The sequence below is a fragment of the Euleptes europaea genome, chromosome 2, assembly GCF_029931775.1.
Source record: "Euleptes europaea isolate rEulEur1 chromosome 2, rEulEur1.hap1, whole genome shotgun sequence".
NCBI classification, from domain to species: Eukaryota; Metazoa; Chordata; class Lepidosauria; order Squamata; family Sphaerodactylidae; genus Euleptes; species Euleptes europaea.
In genome coordinates this window covers 65211040-65231354 of record NC_079313.1, presented here as the reverse complement: position 1 = coordinate 65231354, position 20315 = coordinate 65211040, and the positions used below count along the sequence as shown (strand labels likewise).

The 20315-nt window shown below is 40.3% G+C and overlaps 1 protein-coding gene across 1 annotated transcript in view; it reads left to right on the top strand.

Moving 5' to 3' along the window:
* The window catches only part of PATJ (PATJ crumbs cell polarity complex component), a 205154-nt gene that overhangs the window by 151588 nt on the left and 33251 nt on the right, over positions 1-20315 (top strand). The window contains exons 31-36 of the mRNA XM_056844332.1: positions 2642-2734; positions 5406-5474; positions 5718-5832; positions 9231-9367; positions 14460-14543; positions 19706-19899. Of these exons, the coding sequence (XP_056700310.1) occupies positions 2642-2734; positions 5406-5474; positions 5718-5832; positions 9231-9367; positions 14460-14543; positions 19706-19899 (692 nt within the window). The remainder of the gene's footprint in view (positions 1-2641; positions 2735-5405; positions 5475-5717; positions 5833-9230; positions 9368-14459; positions 14544-19705; positions 19900-20315) is intronic.

The window sequence follows — 20315 nt, the reverse complement described above, 5'->3', positions numbered from 1 at the left end:
AATGGATCATGTGGAAAATGTAAACCATTTTACTACCTTATGCACAGAGAACAGGCCTGGGAAAAATTACAAAACACACACACACACACACACAAACCCCACTGGCCCAAGTGACTGGTCCTTCTGGTTGTTCTCTTGTTGCTGGCTCCTCTTCTACAGCCAGTCATGCTGGCAGCAGGCTTGCTGAATGCTGGCAATGGGTTATCATGAGTTGCATACTGGACTGGCAGGGAACCAAAGGTTAGGGGAATTCAGGTGCTGGTTATGACCTTTAAAGCCTTACATGGTCTGGGACCTTGGTATATATGAAACCGCCTCTCCTGGTATGCCCCCCAGAAAGCGTTAAGATCTTCAAACACGAATCTACTGGTGGCCCCCATCCCAAAGAGCATCCAGCTGGTCTCGACCAGGGCCAGCGCTTTTTCCGCCCTGGCCCCTGCCTGGTGGAATAGTCCCTCAAATGAGACCAGGGCCCTGTGGAACCTTATGGAGTTCTGCTGGGCCTGCAAGACAGAGCTATTCTGCCAGGCTAATGGTTGAGGCCAGCTACAGTTCCTTTGTTGATGCTGGCCTCCCCATTCTAGTCTACTCCACCCTTCTACTACAGCTTCTACTACATCTATGGGCTGCATTTTTATGTGAACTCTCAGCAGGCATTACTGTGGCCTTATGTCACAAGCTAAGCTCCATAGGGAATGTCTGATATTATTATTTTATAGGGCTGTTTTTAACTAATGTGGTTTTATATAATTATGATGTTTTATTGTATAGTTATTACTGTGTGAGGAGCCCCATGGTGCAGAGTGGTAAGCTGCAGTACTGCAGTCCAAGCTCTGCTCATGACCTGAGTTCAATCCCGACGGAAGTCGGTTTCTGGTAGCCCGCTCAAGGTTGACTCAGCCTTCCATCCTTCCGAGGTCAGTAAAATGAGTACCCAGCTTGCTGGGGGTAAAGGGAGGAAGACTAGGGAAGGCACTGGCAAACCACCCCGTAAACAAAGTCTGCCTAGAAGACGTCGGGATGTGACGTCACCCCATGGGTCAGGAATGACCCGGTGCTTGCACAGGAGACCTTTACCTTTATTACAGTGTGAGCCGCCCTGAACCCAGTGTCTGCCAGGGAGGGCAGGCTATAAGTCAAATAAATAAATAAACCTGCCTGAGTTAAGCATCTCTAATCTGCAATGTCCATGACAAAACACTTCTGCAATTTGCTGGAAGCGCCTTCCTACCACTGAAGTTCTGAGCTGTTACCACCTTGCTCTCCCTGTTGCTACTAGAATGATGCCCTCTCTAGGCAGCATGGCCATAACCATGCCAGTGGCACTCTAGCCAGTGGCATGCACCCATTTTACAGCTTAGGCTCCACTAGACTTCATGTGTGCAAAACTGTGTCTCCTGAGTCTGACTGCCCCAGCACATTCAAGAACAAAGAGATAAAAATAATTTTTAAAAAAAATATGTGTGGAAGGGCCAGCCATAGAATTAAAAATGTAATCTCCCTCACTGGATTCTCGCCAGACTTTATTAAAGAAAAAACTGTTGAGTTTTTGTCTTCTGGTTGGTTAGCAACCGTATCTATATCTTGTTAATGTCCAAGCCATTGCTAACTAATAAATTGGATTACTCCGGCATTAAAAAGATATGACCAGGACTGATCTTCTCCTGTATGTAAAGAGACATGACCATCCAACAATTTTGTTTGGAGCTGAAAATATAGCTATTATTTTCAGACTCCCTTTATCCAAGCTGCATGATTCATTTTGCATGCTGCATGTCTGCATTGGACAGGTCAGTATGCAGTTGTAACCGCATGCAGTTTCATGTCAGATTCACATTTTAACCTCGCAGCACTGCCTTTGGGAAAATGTTGTCTTGGACAATGGCCAGTTCTTGCCTGCATCTATTGAAACAAATCAGTATCTAAGAGTTTCTACAGTTAGGAAACCCTGGGATTGTTGCCAGGCTTATTGGAAACCTGGCCAAAAATGTATGACTAGGTCTAAATCTGGAATTCAAAAGGTGTAACAAAGGGTATTTCATTAATTTTGTCTTTACGACTTAAAAGCCCTGTCACTTTTTTTTAAAGGGCCTCCCCCCTCAGTTAATTCTCTTGTGTTCCCCTGTGTTCAGAACTTGTTAATGAGAGTTCATTTTAAACATTTATCTTTCATCACCAGGAGAGCGGAGCGTAAGTCCTTGGGTGATTGTTGTTCTCACTTGCTTTTTTTTGGAAATCTTGGTGGAGTCAAATATTAAGGGCTACAACCTTAATTAATCAAGCCCATTTAACCGATTAAAAATGTCTTGCCCAATCAGAATTTTAGCCTCAATTAATTGGGCTATCACCTGAGTGTAATGTTAATTGTTCCAAGGTGTACACAGACTGGCTCATTTTATGTACCTCCAGGACAGTGTTGGATATATTAAATTTCCTGAGACTTTCAGCTTTCTTATTCTTTTAGATAAGTTTTATGAATTATGGCCAGGATTGTCAGTTGGATGCTGAGTGTGAAAGTAAACCTATCCGTTGAGTCTCTTCCATACTGTAGAAGGATCTACCTTCTATAGTCGTGTTGTTCAAATTTAAGTGAAATATACAATAGTTTCATTTTCTAAATTAAAAAAAACTTTTTTATTAGGATCACAGTACCACTGAATCTGCAAGTGGTGAAGAAGATGCCAGTTTGGACTTTCTCATGAAAGGCTCAACAGATGATGTGTACACTAAACTAGTAAGCACTTTTTAAGAAACATGTTAATTCTCTTACATAATTCTCCTTCTAGTCATGGGGAGGGGCAAGGGCATTCCCAAGGCACTGAAGGCCTGACACGCTTGAAATCTTACTTGGTTTTGCATCTCCACCCATCCAGCGTGGTGTAGTGGTTAAGAGCGGTGGTTTGTAGCTGTGGAGTCTGATCTGGAGAACCGGGTTTAATTCCCCATTCCTCCACATGAGTGGCAGACGCTAATCTGGTGAACTGGATTTGTTTCCCCACTCCTACACATGAAGCCAGCTGGGTGACCTTGGGCTAGTCACATTTCTCTCTGAACTCTCTCAGCCTCACCTACCTCACAGGGTGTCTGCTGTGGGGAGGGGAAGGGAAGGTTATTGTAAGCCGGTTTGCTTCTTCCTTAACTGATAGAGAAAGTCGGCATATAAAAACCAACTCTTCTTCTTTTGCTCTGACATATTCAGGCCTATACCTGTAATCATAAGAGCTAGAAACTTCTTTTTTGTTTTTAAGACATGAAAAGGTGAAGTTTTCAGGATGACAGATTCTGAACCCAGTATTTAATGTAGTGCTTCTGCGCTATGCTAATTGCATGTTAAATATATAATCACTCAGAGCTTTCCCATTGTTGGCTTCAAAAAGAGAATGTTTCACATGTGCTAGTGCAGCTTAAATAGTCACACAATGGGAATGCTATATCCTTAGGATCCTTAGGGTAGTGGGAACTGATTGGATCCAAACTCAGTTTTCTGTCAGTGGAATGGAACTTTCCTGCCTCCACTCCCACTGATCTCCATGAAATAGTGCTTTTGAGTGATAGTTAACCCTGAGGAATGACGCTAGAGGGGTATTGCAGTGGGAAGCAGGAATCAATAGAAATTGGCAATTTAATCTGGATCCAAGCCATTATATCTAATCAAGTGGCAACCTTTTTGAAAAGCCTGTTTTCCCCTTCATGATCTGTCCTTGAGTGTTTTGCACTGCAAGCTGTCACCTTCAAAAGTACAAATTCACATCACTGGCAGGGTTCTGAACTCGTAAGAGTAGAAAACAATAGAAAGATGCCATTTCTTCACAATTCGGTTGATATATTTCCTGCAATATATCTCTGGTTTTTAAAGGTGCCCTAAGAAAATGATTTGGTGTTTTTGAAGAGCAGGCTATATTATTCTTTAAAAAGGGCTTCTACCCAACAAGTAATTTTAAATCTTCTGTGTTGACGTTACAAGGAAATGGCTTGAGTAACAACTCGCTGTGCTTTTGAAATGTGTTTTTGCTTTTCTGCATCATACATACAAAATAATCATGTCTGTGTTTAGCAGGAGTCTTTTAAAGCTTGAAGATTACTATAGCTGCAAAACCTCTGTATGTCCTTGAATCAGAATCCTACTCAAGCATCAGCTGAATTTATTTATTTGCAAGCTTCAAGAAAGGGGGGGGGGCTCGTGTTAATATTTCCCAGTATTTCTGTGACATGGTACTACTTGGCACAAGGAACACTAGTATGTCTGCAGAGTACAACATCCAGTAGTTTTATGTTTTTCAGCGGTATAACCTGTCTCTTAAAATGATGAAGCATCACATCAGAGGACAGAGCTGACCATATATGAGAAGCAATATTTGAATTTTTTCCCTTCCTCACAATATTTCAGTTCTTATAAGTGGTATCCTTTGTTATAAAACAGCATTTCACATTTCTACTTTATTCCTTCTGTATCAATATAAGTTTTTAAGCAATAAAAAAATAATGTATTTGAAAACTTTTAAAGCCTTCCTGATTAGGTCTGTGTTTACATTCTGCTTAAAAAACAAACCAACCCAAGGACCATCTCAAGATAGCTGAAATCCCTAGTGACCAAATTGTGTGCTGGAACTCAAAACAAAATGAACATAAAATAAGTGAATGACATAAAATTCCACCAGTGGGGCTGAATGGAACTCAGGCAGCCTTGACCAACCCACTCCAATCTTTCCTGCCAGCCTACCTATCATAGCCATAACCAAATCAATGATTCTTGAGTGTATGTGTTAAGTGCCATCTTGGAATGCTAAAAATCAAATTTTCACATTGAAAAGATGGTTAGATATGTTTATCCATTTCCACTACAAAAGCTGAAGTACAAATGGTTTTCATTGAAATGTGTTCTGAAGAAATAGGAAATCTTGCTAATTTCAGCTGTGATTTTGGATTAGGTGCTGCAGAGGCTGTTATTTTGTGTAAGGTTACTTTCTGCAACAGTTCTTGTTGAGCATCTTTAGGCAATTTTTTGTTTTCTTCCTGCTGCTTCTTTTTCCAGTCACTCAAAAGCTGGCATTTCTCATTTACCTGGTTAGAGAAGATTTATGCCAATGAGTATGTATTTTGTATCAGAAATCAAATATCTTTCTACATTATTGGCAGAAGTACTATATGGAACTTGGAGTATAGATGTTGCTAACTCCAAATTAAAGACAACACTGTACATTTCTATGTGATACTATGTGTCTGTTGAAAAGCTTCATCAAAATATAGCAGTGACTCATAGTCTGCAAAACTGAGCGTCTTATTTCTGGGCTGATTTTTAAAATGGAAGTTAAAGAAATTCTGAAATGAAATCAGTAGCATGCATAGTTTAGGAATGGTTTGATCAAGATAACCTTTAACTCTGTGTGGGTTGTTTGTGTTTTTAGAATGTTGGTAACAAGACTGACAAAGAGATGATGGAGAATCAGCATGTTCTGTCAGAACAACCAGAAAACGTGTGTATTTCAATTTCCTTTGTTTCTTAAATATGAAACCATTTTAACATAAAAGAGGCAATCCTACTGGCAATTTTTTTAATCTGAAAAAATACCTTTTTCCCCCTTTTGTATAGTAAAATGTTTGATACAGTAAGTGGCCAGAAAAAAATGTTGAAAATTCAATTAAGTTCAAGGAGTTTAAAAGAGCTTAACAATACAACTGCTTGTGGTTCTTTTTCCTTTTCCCCCCTCCCCTTCTAGTTCCGGAACCAATTGAAGCAATCCAAATCTTCAGCAGTAATCCCCATCAGTTTACATGAGATATCTTTGACACCTGCATCATCGTTTTCTCCAGAGACAGGGTTCAGCAGACAAAGTATGAACCTTTTATTTACAACAGAAGAATACCTTGCATTCATTATGCTGCTTCTATAGTATAATCTCAAGAATTCTTTTTTAAAAGTCAGATCATGGGTGTCAAACATAAGGCCCAGGGGCCAGATCCAGCATTATTTCTAATACATCCCTCTGGGGTTGTTTTGGGTTGGGAAAAGTGGTATGGGAAGAAGGCAGGAGTCCCTGTCCCCCCCTCCCCATGCCATGGTGGTCCCAATTAGAATCAGGCCTCTGTGGTGTTGTTAAAAGGTTTTCCCCAGTGGATGGGGGGGGGGTCACTATTTCAAAATGGTGGTGCATCCCCTGGCTGGACTCAGGGGGTAAGGTCTCATCCAGTTTGGCCTTTGTAATACACTGGTGGTTCATAAAAACTCGACCACAATGGGCACTCTATATTATCTGTGACTGGGAAATGGTCCTAAACCATATTTATAAACCCATCTTTCTCCTGTTGATTCAAGACCTATACCCTTTTGACTATCCAGGGCTGTCCATGGCTACTAGTCAGAATGAATACTAGCCTTGATGCATACCTATTCTCTCCAGTATCAGAGGAGCAAGCCTATTATATTAGGTGCTGTGGAACACAGGCAGGATGCTGCTGTGATCATCTTGTTAGTGAGCTTCCTAGAAGCACCTGGTTGGCCATTGTGTGAACAGACTGCTGGACTTCATGGGCCTTGGTCTGATCCAGCATGGTTTTTCTTATGTTCTTATGACTGTACGATATACAGATAATTGTATGTCTGTTCTGTTTTTCAGACAAAGAGATACTTGTTTTAGTCTACATTGCTTCTACATTGTTGTATTGTTACAATGCTTTGGCAAACAAATTTGGCTGTTTTGTGTAGCGTACATCCCACCTCCACCTCCCCCTAAAAAAGGGGGACTCAAGGCAGCTGACATATAAAATGACATCAGGGCATACAACAAAACATCATCAAAGAACAAATCGCCTTTCTAATGAATATTCCATATCTCAAAAAGAGAATCTTGCATAGCGTCCCTTTGCTATTAACATATTTCAGGAAGCAGAATTCTAATGGGTGTGGTAATGTTTAAAGCATTATTAGTATTGTTTCATAGATGACAAAGACAGGGAAGAGCAATGCCAAATTGTTTTCAGTGAGGTATTGAAATGGCAAAAATTGCATTAAAAACTTGCATACCCTTTTTGTCATTTTGGTTTGACTTAATAAAAGTTATTACATGGGTTTGCTTTTAAATTAAAAAAATAATCTCCCAAGCACTAAGCAACTCTAAGACACTACAAAAGATATAAACTGGAATTACTTGGTTCATATAGTGCTGCTAAAACTGTTTCTCCTTCATTCCAGTATCTTCAGGTGAGAATTTGTTTATAGGAAATACATACAGGTTTTATATCTTTTTTCCACTGACAAAATTTGAAAGACTATTAATAGTTTTCTTTTCCCCAAAAATATCTGCCAAAATGTGTAAGATCTTGATAGAACTGCACTCTATAGATCATAATAACAAAGATAAATGGGGAAAGGATTGCAACTGACAGTTTCAAAAGAACAATAGAGTGTATGTGTTCCTAATGCAATGTACGCACCTAATTCAAAAGAAAACTTATGTAAGTTATGAGTTAGATCCAAACTTTCTGTTCCAGTCACAGCGGAGCGTTCCCTTAGTGCAGAAACTGTTGTTCCAGTGGAAGATATATGTAGAAACTTTGGGTGCAATCCATTATCCTTGGTATTATACTCTTAATTAAGATAAGATACTGTGGAACAATGAAGTCTAACAGTGCGGTCCTATACAGAATTACTCCAGTCTAAGACCACTGAAAGGAATGGCTTTAGACTGGAGTAACTCTCCTTAGGGTTGCACTGTAAGTGCTGAAGATTTAACCATCCAACCATGGATTTTAAGCATATTTGGTAGTCATGTAAATCCACTAAAAGACAGAAAGTACCATAAAAGATTATTATTAGTTATGAACTTCTATTTGATCCAGCGGTACTCTTTTTAGGATTTCTTAAGAATGTGGTTAGAAAAGCCATCAAAAGCTAGAAGTTTATTAATACTGATCATATCCTAATTATAAAATATTGGAAGTAATATAAGCTCCCTTCAAAGGAAGAATGAAGAAGGAGATTTTTGGCACACTACGCTAATGAACAAACTTGCACACTATAGAAGACTATGGGAAGGCATGAAAACTAACCATCTGTCATTCTTGGAACAATGGACTCCTTTTATTTCTTACTGGAACAAATTCAAGCTGTATGAGAATGTGAAACAAGAAATATTGGCTGTTGTTAAAGACGTAGTATGTGAAGTTCTGTTTATGAGGGGTTTTTCTGTTTCTCTCTGTAACGTTTCATAAGAACACTTAATACAATTTAAATTAAAATCCTGCTCTAGCCCATAAAGACTTTTTGCAAGTAGAAAACAAGCATACCAGGAAACAGATTGGGATAAACTCTTGCCTTAATATACTTTGTGTGTGTGCGCGTGCGTGCAGGCTTTTTAATATGGGGAGTGAATTCAAAAGTGTCATTCCCTCCCCACCCAAAGTGGTACAATCAGTTCATCACCTCAGGAGTATATCACCTAATTCTGAAGTCCAGACCATAGGCCTGATTCACATGTTACCTTACTGCTTCTCTCTTCACTCTCAGAATGCTATCCTTAAATGAGCAAAGTAATGTGTTAGCTGTGGGCTCAGAAATCTCAACCATGGGAATTTCTTTAGTCACCAAAGTTCCACTGTGCACCTTGTAGAGCACAGATGTTGCTACAGCTGAAGTTCATGAGTTTTTGTGAGTGGAACAACCAAGTTGTAGCAGTGAAAAGCCACCCTAAAATGGCAAGAGATTCAGGTGTCATAGATTAAAATGTAATGTGATCCTTTCCTATATAAGAAAATAAGAACATAAGAAAGGCCCTGCTGGATCAGACCAAGGCCCATCACGTCCAGCACTCTGTTCACACAGTGGCCAACCAGGTGCCTCTCCTACATATGAACCAAGAAAATTTATTGTAGGGCAGCATCAGTGCATTTACGGGGATTGCTGCAATCCTGAGAATTTTTAAATTAAAAGTAGTAGTATTAAAATGCCATGAAAGCACTTATTTGAGGTTATTCTCCTTGACCATACTGGGACTACTTCTGGAGAAAGCAGTGATTCAATTTAACTTCTGTTGGGCTACTCAAAATATACTTATAAAACCTATACATGTTTCATTTTAACTGCTTCTGTTGCTGTCTATGTTGCAGTGAGCCAGCCTCTTTTTCTCTTTTGCTCCAATCATTAATTTGATGAGGATGCACATGCAGACTTATACACTGTGTCTTCTTTGTGTAGTGCTTGTGCTTTCATCGTCTAGCACCTTTTGTCTTTGTAGGCAGCTTCCCACCGCCTTTAGTGGTACTGGACCCAGCAACATGCCCAATAGTTCCTGGCCAAGAAATGACTATAGAAATATCTAAGGGACGATCTGGCCTTGGCCTCAGCATCGTAGGTGGGAAAGATACACCACTTGTAAGTTCCTTGTTTTGTTTTATATTAACTTTGTTTGGTTTTGTTTAAACACCTTTGTTTCCTGCTTTGAGATGAAAAAATAAGCTGCATCACATTACATTTTCCCCTTGTTACTTCAGGCAAATTTAGCTCTCCATAATTTTTCAGCTTCAGTCCATAAATGTAACAATGGTACCAATGTGGAACGTGAATGAAGGAATATCGTGACAGGGTTTAGAAGAGTTCCTGGGAGGATATAGAAGCTATTTCTGTCATCATAAATTGGCCTTAGAGTTGCGAACTCCAGGTCAAGAAATTCCTGGAGATTTGGGAGTAGAGTCTGGGGAGGGCAGGGTTTGGGGATGGGGATGGGAGGAACCACTGTGGGGTATAATGCCATAGAGTCCACCCTCCAAAGCAGCCATTTTTTCCAATGGAACTGATCTCTGTGGTGTGGAGATCAGTTATAATTGTGGAAGATTCCAAGGCCCCACCTGGAGATTGGCAACCCCAGTTTCTCATAGTGCTGTGAAATAGCAAGCAACGGCTGATACAGTTTTGTGCGCTCCTTCTTAAAAAACTCTCAAATCAGGAAATGTGTGGGGAGGGGGAAGAGCTTTTTAACATGGGACTTCAGCCATACCATGTAAAGTGAGACTTGACTTGTACGTTTAGATCTTCCCAAAGAACACTAGCTAATGCTTGCGTGACTTCCAGCTCCACTAAAACATATCACCCATATATAGGATTACATCATGTTCTAAGCATTCCTTGCTGTGTTATTTGGCATTGGAATATAACACTTGAGTTAAACCATTTGACCTGTTCTGTCAGCACTGACTGGCAGGGCTTTCCCTGGGTCTTCGACGCAGAGATCTTTCCCAGCCTTGCTCTCTGAGAACTGTTTGTCCAGAGATTCCAGGGATTGAACCTCAGGCCCTCTGTAAGCAAAGCGCATACTCTACGGCGTGCAAGCCCTCTGTTTTGGTTCTTGTAGGCTATCCGCCCTCTGTTTTGGGATAGATAGCTATTGTTGCCTCTCTTTTTGCTATTTGGTAAATGAGTTATTCCATTTAATGGGACATCCCCTCTCAATATGTTGGGGTTTCATATATTAATTCTGTTCCTTTATCACAAGATTTAAGAAGGTTGCAAGACTATTTTGTAAGCTCTTTACACAATGATGCTAGAGTGCACACATTCCATTATTACATCATTATCAATGCAAGCTTGCAACAATTGCTAAAATATTTGTTCTTAGGCAAAACATAAATATTTCATTTTTGGTGTGGAAGGTTGAAGGAAAAACATGAGTACCGGTGATAGTGTATTTATCATTTGTGTTGCTGTTACTCACTGTGAAAAGGCAGGATAGGTTAACTCTGGCTGTCAGCCCTGCTACCTAGCACATAATAGAGTCTCGAAGCAGCATCTGTGTTTATTAGTGCATGGCCTGGTGCAGATTTAGCAGTCCTGATCTCCTAACCTCCTTTCCACTGCCCTCTGCCATGGGAATTCCTTTTCCCTTCACTTTTTGGAGATTACGTGCAAAGCAACACCATTGCTAACATTAGCTGTGAAAAGCGAGCAGAGAAGGAACTTGCACAAATTAGCAGAAGAAGGAGAAAGGAGCATCCAGGCATATAGTTAGGAGATTGCAGGTGTGACATCTACACCAGGCCAGGAGAAAAGAGATCTAAAAAGGTAAAAAGAAACTACCCTGTATTCTGTATGTTTGGAGCGATCCGTGAAAGTAGTACTGACAAAGCAGCTAACTCTTGTTAAGATATGGTTACATTTACTGAGATTAATAACAATTTGTTTTTATACAATTAAGGGATAGAATTCTGTACTGGTTGTGTTTTGCAGCAATAAACTTCTTTATGGATAATACCTTTATGCATAATTTTGTCTGCTAACAGATCTAGCAGATGCCTCTGCAGAACCCCCAAGCTACTTTTATTTCTACAAGAAGCAGGTTATAGCTTCAATCCGCATCTCTGTAATCACATCTGTGTAATCTGCCTTGAATCTCAGTGAGAAAGGTGGACTATGAATGATGTAAATAATTAAACTGTATCTCACTGTGCTTCATGAAGTCCTTTATTACTTCTGCGTGGATCTCTATACTGCTTTTTAAAATTCATGGGTAGTTTAACCACACAGTTTCCAGAGAAGCAGGCAAGGATAGCTAACACATTAGATCTACTGAGACACTGAGACACTCATTAATTTTGAGACCCCAGCCTAGTATATGAAAATCTATTTTTGGAACTCAGATAAAACCAGATCCAACTCCATCTTCCTGGACCAAAAATACCATAATCACCAAAAGTACATCCAACATTAGCAAATCAATTTTTAAAGGATCACTTTTTTTAATGACAAATAAGAAAACCTAGGCTCATATGTAAAACACAATGTCTTGTATTTCACTGCATTTCTTTCAGCAGTTAACTTTATGGAAGAATATTTCATGCCAGAATTGCTAACTTAAAGCAGCTTCGCAGAAGTGAGACTCACAGCAAATTATGCTGTGGGTTGATTTGCCCTGGCCCCAAACTTGCTTCAAATGAAATGTGAGGCTCCAATGGCAGCAGGGAAAGCAGAGCAGCCAATTAGATGTGGGCAGCTGGCCGTTTTGCCCTGTTTCTCCCTCTAAGTCAGCGCAACCCTTTCAGGAGTGGTCAGTTGCTACAATCACTTCGAGGGCTCCCTACTGAGCTATGCCCAAAGACAAGTTGAAATAAGGTGCATGCTTCCTTGTTTGGTTGCAAAGTCCTGTGCTAGATCTTTCCAAATAGTTTTGTAAATAAATAGTAAGCTCAAAGATATTTCACATTTTGTTTGCTGTTCTTATTACGACAAGTTGAGTCCAAACGGTGTTCTTGTCAGATTGGAAAGCACTTTTGCGTGTACAAGGGGTCTGCACAATTTCTGCAGCTCTCCCACTCAAGCTACAGGCCCCTGCACTGCATTCCGTACTGTTCCTCAAGAGAAACTTTTTGGGTGCTATTGGGGAAGTGTATGATGGATCTCCTTTTGTTTTAATTTATTTCTCCCTCACCAACCACCACTATCACTCCAGAGACTTGTGACTTGTCTCTTTTAGTCTTCTGTCCCACACTTAAGATGGTTGGAGGATCTGCCAAAAACTCTTTTTTTATAAATATAAGTTAGAATATATGGCACAAGAGAGGCTTATTGAAATAAAAATTCAAAACTGTTTTATTTGTCTCTTTTGAAGGAAATGGAGTTTGGGGAAGGGAAGCACTTCAATGCTGTAGAACCCAATAGACAAAGTGGCCATTTTCTCCAGGTGAACTGATCTCTTTCACCTGGAGATCAGTTAATAGCAGGAGATCTCCAGCTAGTACCTGGAGGTTAGCAACCCTAATTACTAGGAAACCACAACAATATTGCTAGTGAACAGAAAGTAAGTCGTATGTTTCTGTACTTGAGAGGAAAGAAACCCTTGAGATGATCTGTTCAGTAAGGGCAGGAGGAGTGCCCATTCCATGGCCTTAGAGGGAGGATTCATTGGTGCCAGGCCTAGCCTCAACCACCACTGAACTTGCTATCACACAACTGGGCCTGGCGCAACTGGGTCCAGCATCACATGGCTCAAGCAACTGAGCCCAGCACATCCTGGCATGGCACAACTGAGCACAGCACAGTTGGCTTGGTACAGCTGGTCCTGGCACAGCACAACTGCTACAGTGTAATTGGGTCTCACAGAGCCAACACAGGGCAACAGGGCTAGCACCGCACTACTCAGCCAGAGTTTTCCCTGGGAGTGGCTGCCAGGGGGAAGGAAGGAAGGAAGGAAAGCTGAAGACAGGGAAGCTGATGAAGGTAGCATGGCCAATGGGTGGGAAGGAGAGAAGGAAGCAGGAAAGGGGGAGAAGCTATGGGCGCTTTCAGAAAATGGAAAGAGGTAATATGTGGGGAGGGAAAATGAGATGTCCCCCCCACAAGTCCTTGATGGCCCCCACTTGTTAATTTCTACTTTCCTATATGTAACAGTTTGTTCTATCTTATTGAATATAATCTCTACTGCTATCTGCCCCACTTGACAAGTTTTTTAATATCATTGTGAATGTTTAGCCTGTCCTCTAGCATATTTGCCAATCCTTCTCAGTTTTATATGGCAAATCATTACAAAGGCTAGTTAGGAAGCAATCCATGGGTGCATCTGGCATTTTGTTTCAAAGTAAATGGTATTATGGATGTTATGATAACAAATGCTGTTTCGGTCCCCCCTTTTTTCTTTCTTTCTGCAGCATCCATTCCCGGCAATAAGTATATATCACTGAAACTTTCCCTAGAGCAACATCTGCTGTTGCCTATATTTTCAAGCCTGAGTTATAAAACCAATACACTTCTGGAGTTCGTTTCTTCTGGTGGATTGAATTGCACTCAGTACACGGCATCAGTTTCCTAATTAATGCTGAACATCCCTGTGGCCTTTAAAAAGAGTTATTATTCCGTAACACCCTGCTTTTGCATTACATAATAAAAGTTAAACATGATTAACATGAAAGTTGACTCAGAGTTCATATATAGCTGATGTCTGAGAATATTATGAGTAGATGTTTCTGGCAAGAATATCAGCATAGCATTACTCTTAGACAGTGGGATAAGTTTGTGAAATTGTGATCTAGATGGTAGCATTGGAAACTGGACGAGCCTCTGCTTGGCATGCAGAAGGTCCCAGGTTCAATCCCCAGCATCTCCAGTTAAAGGGACTAGGTGAGCAGGTGATAGGAAAGACCTCTGCCTGAGACCCTGGAGAGCCGCTGCTGGTCTGAGTCGACAATACTGACTTTGATGGACCAAGGGTCTGATTCGGTATCAGGCAGCTTCATGTGTATTCATGTGATACTTTCTGTTACCTAAAGGCATTATCAGGACTCTATTGTTCTCTTACCCAGGAATGACCATCTGCAGAACTGTATACTACATTTTATACTCCTCCCCTCCCCCACAGTCATTTTAACATTTATTGTGTTCAGTAACAACAACAAAAGCATCGGCAGAACATTGTGCCCCTACAAATTTGGAATATTATCTAATTTATGCTCATTAATACAGAGTTACTTTGCTCCACTAGGATGCTATTGTTATCCATGAAGTTTATGATGAAGGGGCAGCTGCTAGAGATGGTCGACTTTGGGCTGGTGATCAAATTCTTGAGGTAAGGCTACTCTTTATTAACTCCATCTTCCATTCAAAACGTATGTTTTAAGAGGAAAACTATGCATTGTCCTACATTTGAGAGCAAACAGCTGACATTGATTTAATACTATATATAATCATACATTGAAATACGTGTGCTTAACTTGATTTAAACCAGTTCTGACTTTTTGACATTATCTTATATCTAATTCTGAACTTGACCCTCCAGAGTACTGATCAAAAAAACAGCACAATGGAGCCAAGTACAGGCGGGGGGTGTCTATGGACCTTTGGGAACCCCCAGGATTGCAGAAAAATCGCAAAAGTTTTTTTTCTTAAAGGGAAGGTAAAATCCCTCCTCCAAATGGAAGAAGAAAGACACCGCAAAGGGAAAGAACAAAATCTCACAGCATAGCCTTGCAACGTCTTGGCTGCCATATTCGGAGTTGCTTAGCAACTCCAATAAAACATTGCTAAGGAAGACAGCTGGACGAGGATGAAGGTGGTCAGCAGTGGAGCAGGAGCAGCCACGGGGAGGAAAAGAAGCTAAGCAGGCAGAAATTAGTTAGGCAAGTGTTGGTGGCCAGGGTGGGAGAAGCTAGATGGTGGCAGCGCCAAGTGAGGGAAGAAGCTAGATGGAAAAGCAACAAAGCAGTTGTAGCGACTGCTGGCAGGAGATGGCAGCACTGCCACTGCTTTCTCCCCCCTTTCACTAGCCACTGCCCCTGCCAGGGAGAGAAGGTAGTGAAGAATCAGCAGCAGCCAGGAACAGAAAGAGATGGCGGCTGCTTTTTTCTCCTTTTCTCAGCTGCTGCATCTGCCAGGGAGAGAAGACATGGCAATGGTGGTAACTGGGAGGAGGAGGCAGCAGTTCCCCTCCAGTGAGTTCCTTTGATTGCCGTTTGGTTTACAGTAATTTACTTACTTAATTTAAGGTCTGAAAATAATTTTCAGACAATGAAAATCTTAAATAATGACTTATTCAAATTCTCTGAAACCGCCCTCCAAATTAATAACCTGTGTTGGCACAAGCTTTTTTTTATGAACTTTGCTGATTTGCAAATGCTTTATTTTTGGGGTTGTTACATAAGGAATGGTTAAGAAAAAACTTTGTGGTAACAGAATAATAGAAGTGGAGCCAAACCACTGTGGTCTCAAAGCAGCTACAAATGTCTTGCTGGGCAGTCAACCAAAAATCCCTGCACACCTATTATGGGCTGTAGGTAAGAAGGTTAGGAAAATATTGAGGACTGTTTAGAAATTACTCTTGCTGTTCTGTTGCTGTTCTATTCGTTTAATGCTATATTTACAAAATCTAATTAATAATGTAGAATTATTCATGAAACATGAAGAAATTTTCATTTAGAAAACATATTTGCCTGACCTGTTCAGTTTGTGGCCATTTGAACTGATTTGAGAAACCGAGAATACAGCACCACATTCATTTGAGCCTCATTAAATTGTCTTATATGAGACACAGACCAAGTTATGCATTCAAAGGCCATTAATGTGGGCAGTTTCCCTCGTGGTCACCCCGCTGACTGCTTTGGGGCTTCCGTTTGATTATGCACGCCTTATCCGCCCGTCAGAGGTTGCCTTGCTCTCCCCACGTGTTTCCGTGTGTTTTGCCCATGTTTTCCAGATGCTGTTTTAGCCAGAATCTGGAAAACCCGTGGAAACACGTGGGGAGCACGAAAGGCATACATAATCAAAAGGAAGCCCCAAAGCAGTCGGCGGGGGTGACTGCAGGGAAACAGCCCTGCATAAATGGCCAAAAAAACCCCCCCCCAAAATGCCACCTTCTGCGGGGGGGAGAGCGAGGGAGCAATTGGAATCCAAATTTCTGTGACGAGTACTGTAACTAGTGGCTGGGCTGTCATCATGATGAGGTTGACATCATGATGGACCCTCTCCCTGTATGTTTATAATTTATGTTTGCACATACACACTTTGCAAGTAGACCCCATCACTCAGGGCGTTTTTGCATGAGGTCAGATATTTACCTAACTGCCACAGTCTGCACATAGTAGAGTCTTCAATCAACCCTAGTTCCCCATCTATCCAAACTACAGATAGTGGAATCAGTGTAGGCAGGTTGGATGGTGTTGGTTAGAGTCACTTCCTGCTAAAGTGTTCCTGTTCAAGACTTAGGAGAATTAAAAAGGAAAGGATCAGCTTTCTGCCCTCCCTTTCTGTGCCCTAAAATAGTCTAGTCTGTTGAGGAGGAGGAAGCACATTAGGAAGACTTGCCTTTTGGCACGAAAACAAGGGAAAGTTGGTGCTTTGGCCTCTGAGCCTGGAGAGATCGAGTGGCCTGGTAGGCCAGCTTCTACAAAAGTGCTTATTGCTGCAAGTCCTTGTCCTCATGAAGGACACAGTCAAAAATACAGGTTCTCACCTTATCTCCACTAATTCTTATATGCTGATTTAGGAGTTAGCAAGTTATATTAATCACATGATCATTCTTTCGTAAGAGTAAAAGCAAACTAGGAAGTTCTGCAGACACCAGACTGGTTCTTCAGAGGCTGGATCAGTAACAGATGTAGAGTTGCCAGCTCCAGGTTGGGGAATACCTGGAGATTTTGGGGGTGGAGCCTTGTTGGAAATAACAAGTAACAACAGGGGTTTGGGTAGGAGAGGGACTTCAGTGGGATATAATGCCATAGAGGCTACCTTCCAAAGCGGCCATTTTCTCCAAGTGAACTGATCTCTGTCGTAGTTGTAATAGATCTCCAGCCACCACCTGGAGGTTACAACCCAAAATACAGCACAAGGCTCTAATGTTCACAACAGCTACAAATACAAGGAAACTTATACTATTTTCAAACTGTATTGTTAAGAAACAATATAAACTTTTGTATACATGAATGTCAATGATAATAAATATTCCTATGTCAATACAATATTATTACAATACAAAGCCGCAATGCATAAACCACCTTAATACAATATTATTACAATGCAAAGCTACAGTGAAAAGCTACAGTAATATTATTACAGTGAAAAGCTACATCCTTTTGAGAATTTAAGATTGCCTATTCACTGTAGCTTTGCATTGTAATAATATTGTATTAAGGTTGTTTATGCATTGCGGCTTTGTATTGTAATAATATTGTATTGACATAGGAATATTTATTATCATTGACATTCATGTATACAAAAGTTAATAGTTTATTAACAATACAGTTTGAAAATAGTATAAGTTTCCTTGTATTTGTAGTTGTTGTGAACATTAGAGCCTTGTGCTGTATTTTGGGTTGTGACACACATTTTCACAGCATAGGTGTTTCTTTGCATTTATTTACCACCTGGAGGTTGGCAACCCTGATTAGAGATCTGGAATCAAGCAGAGGAATAAAAACCCTGGAAAATACAAATTAACTAATCAATGGAAGCATTTTACGATGCAAATCCCCAGGCCTATAGCAAGACGTGCTTGTACATTCAGGTTTAAAGGAGACCTACAGCTATGTGCCCTTATCCCCCACTATACTGAATGTGTCTCCAGTTCAGCTACAACAGGTCAAAGTACCCACCATGGTGCTCTGCCTTTATACATTTCAGCCCTACCAAAATATTCAAATTCCTTGTGACCTACCTAGATTTCCAGGGCCATATTCTCCAAAATTGTTTCATCCGATGCTATGTGGAATGTTTAAAAATGCGCATTTTGTGTTCTCAGCTAAATAAAGAGGCTTCTTACACATGCAAAGTGTGTGGGGGAAGATTGATATGGATGTTAACCCCAAATCATCCAGGAATTAAAGTACAATATATGTTTCAAGTGGGTTTTTTTTATGTCAACAAAAATAGATTCTTATTTGGTCAGGAAAATTATACAATCATGTCTTTTCGACATTTATTACACAACAACATTTTATCATTTATTTTAAAAGCAATTTAATAGAAAACTCCAAGATTGGTCTTGTGTGCCATCTATTGGAGTGTATAAAAATAATTTTCTTGTAGCTTCCACTGTGAAATATTCTTTTAAGATTTAGATGGGATGTCTAGATACAAATTAAGGGCTACATGGCCAGAAAAACCTGAGTATTCATATAGTCACAGAAATTAAAAGTCTTACACTGCAATCCTATGCTCAGTTACTCCAGTCTAAACCCATTGATTTCAATGGACTGAGACTAGAGTAACTGTGCACTGTTGGTTCATCAAACTATAAACAACATGTCTATTCTTTGGTGACAAAATGTAGGGAACTCAGATTTGTACCACAAAGTGCTAAAGAAGTATCTCTTGGCGCTTTAATGGGTCCATAAATAGGTATTGGACTGAACACAAGTTTAGGTATATACAAATCAGTGATGTTTTGGGAACTTTTTATCTCTCCCTGTGGCAGCTGACCTGCTTGTTTATTTCTTTTTCCCATCTGTTATCTTCCCATTTGTAATCGAACACTATTACCTGATGTATGCTTAATGGCTGTAGGATACATTCTTCATTATATACGAGACTGTAAGAAAGTTTGAGTGTGATGGAAATTCAGGATCTTCGAGAAGGCAGAAACGGGTTTTATGAGCTGGATTGTGTCCTAGTAAGCCACCATCGTTTATACAAGAGCCAATATTGGATTCTGCCAACCCCAATTACAGAAAGGAAGATCCTCCTGGATATTAATCAAATGGGGATGACTTCTGGCTTGATGCTTGTGGTTGATAGGTTTTCTTTTCCTGGGAGTTCAAAATTTATTTCAAGGAGCCTGGAAGTCCTAATTCATTGCGAAGTATTTCCTAGAACATATGGTGTCTTTTCTAACCTTACTTTAATACAAATGCAACCTAAAATGAAGTAATATAATGAATCGTATTAATATGTAAAGTTAACCTGTGATTAGCGGTGTAATCCTAACCAGATTTATGCCTTTCTAGGTTCATTGACTCCACTGACTTAGAAGAACATAACTCTGTTTATAATTGCATTGCAGAGCAGGTAGAATGGGCATACTAATTGTTCCTGGGTCCTGCATAGCCACTGTCAAATATATGGATGACTATAGAATTTTTAGGTTGAAATTTTGAATACCTTGCCTTATTGAGCGGAATACTTTCCTACAAACCTGGTCTCATTAACAATAAATCAATTGGTTATACTGTCTAGTAATCATACTAATTAAAATCCAATACGCAAACATTTCTGCGAATATAATATTTTGATTTCCTCCAGGTTAATGGCATTGACTTGAGGAACGCTAGTCACGAAGAAGCTATCACAGCCCTGAGACAGACTCCTCAGAAAGTGCAACTGGTTGTTTACAGAGATGAAGCTCATTATAAAGATGAAGAGAATCTGGAGATTTTCTATGTAGAGCTACAAAGAAAAATGGGTAGAGGATTAGGGCTAAGCATTGTCGGCAAACGGTAAGGCATACTTAAGCACAGTTCTGTTAAGAGAAGAACGTCTTGTAGCTCTGCTACAAGAGCATTCTAAAGTTAAGTCAGTGTCTCTGTGCTTAAGAGGTCGCCACTTTTTATGAAAATTCTAGTCCTTGTAAAACTGATTTTATTTATCCTGTGTGATTAAGTGCCATCAAGTTGCTTCCGGCTCATGGCAACTCCATGAATCAATGTCCTCCAAAATGTCCTATTAACAGCCTTGCTTGGGTCTTGCAAACTGAGGGCCGTGGCTTCTTTGATTGACTCAATCCATCTCATGTTGGGTCTTCCTCTTTTCCTGCTGCCCTCAACTTTTCCTAGCGTGATTGTCTTTTCCAGTGAGTCTTGTCTTCTTTCAATGTGACCAAAGTACAATAGTCTTAGTTTAGGCATTTTAGCTT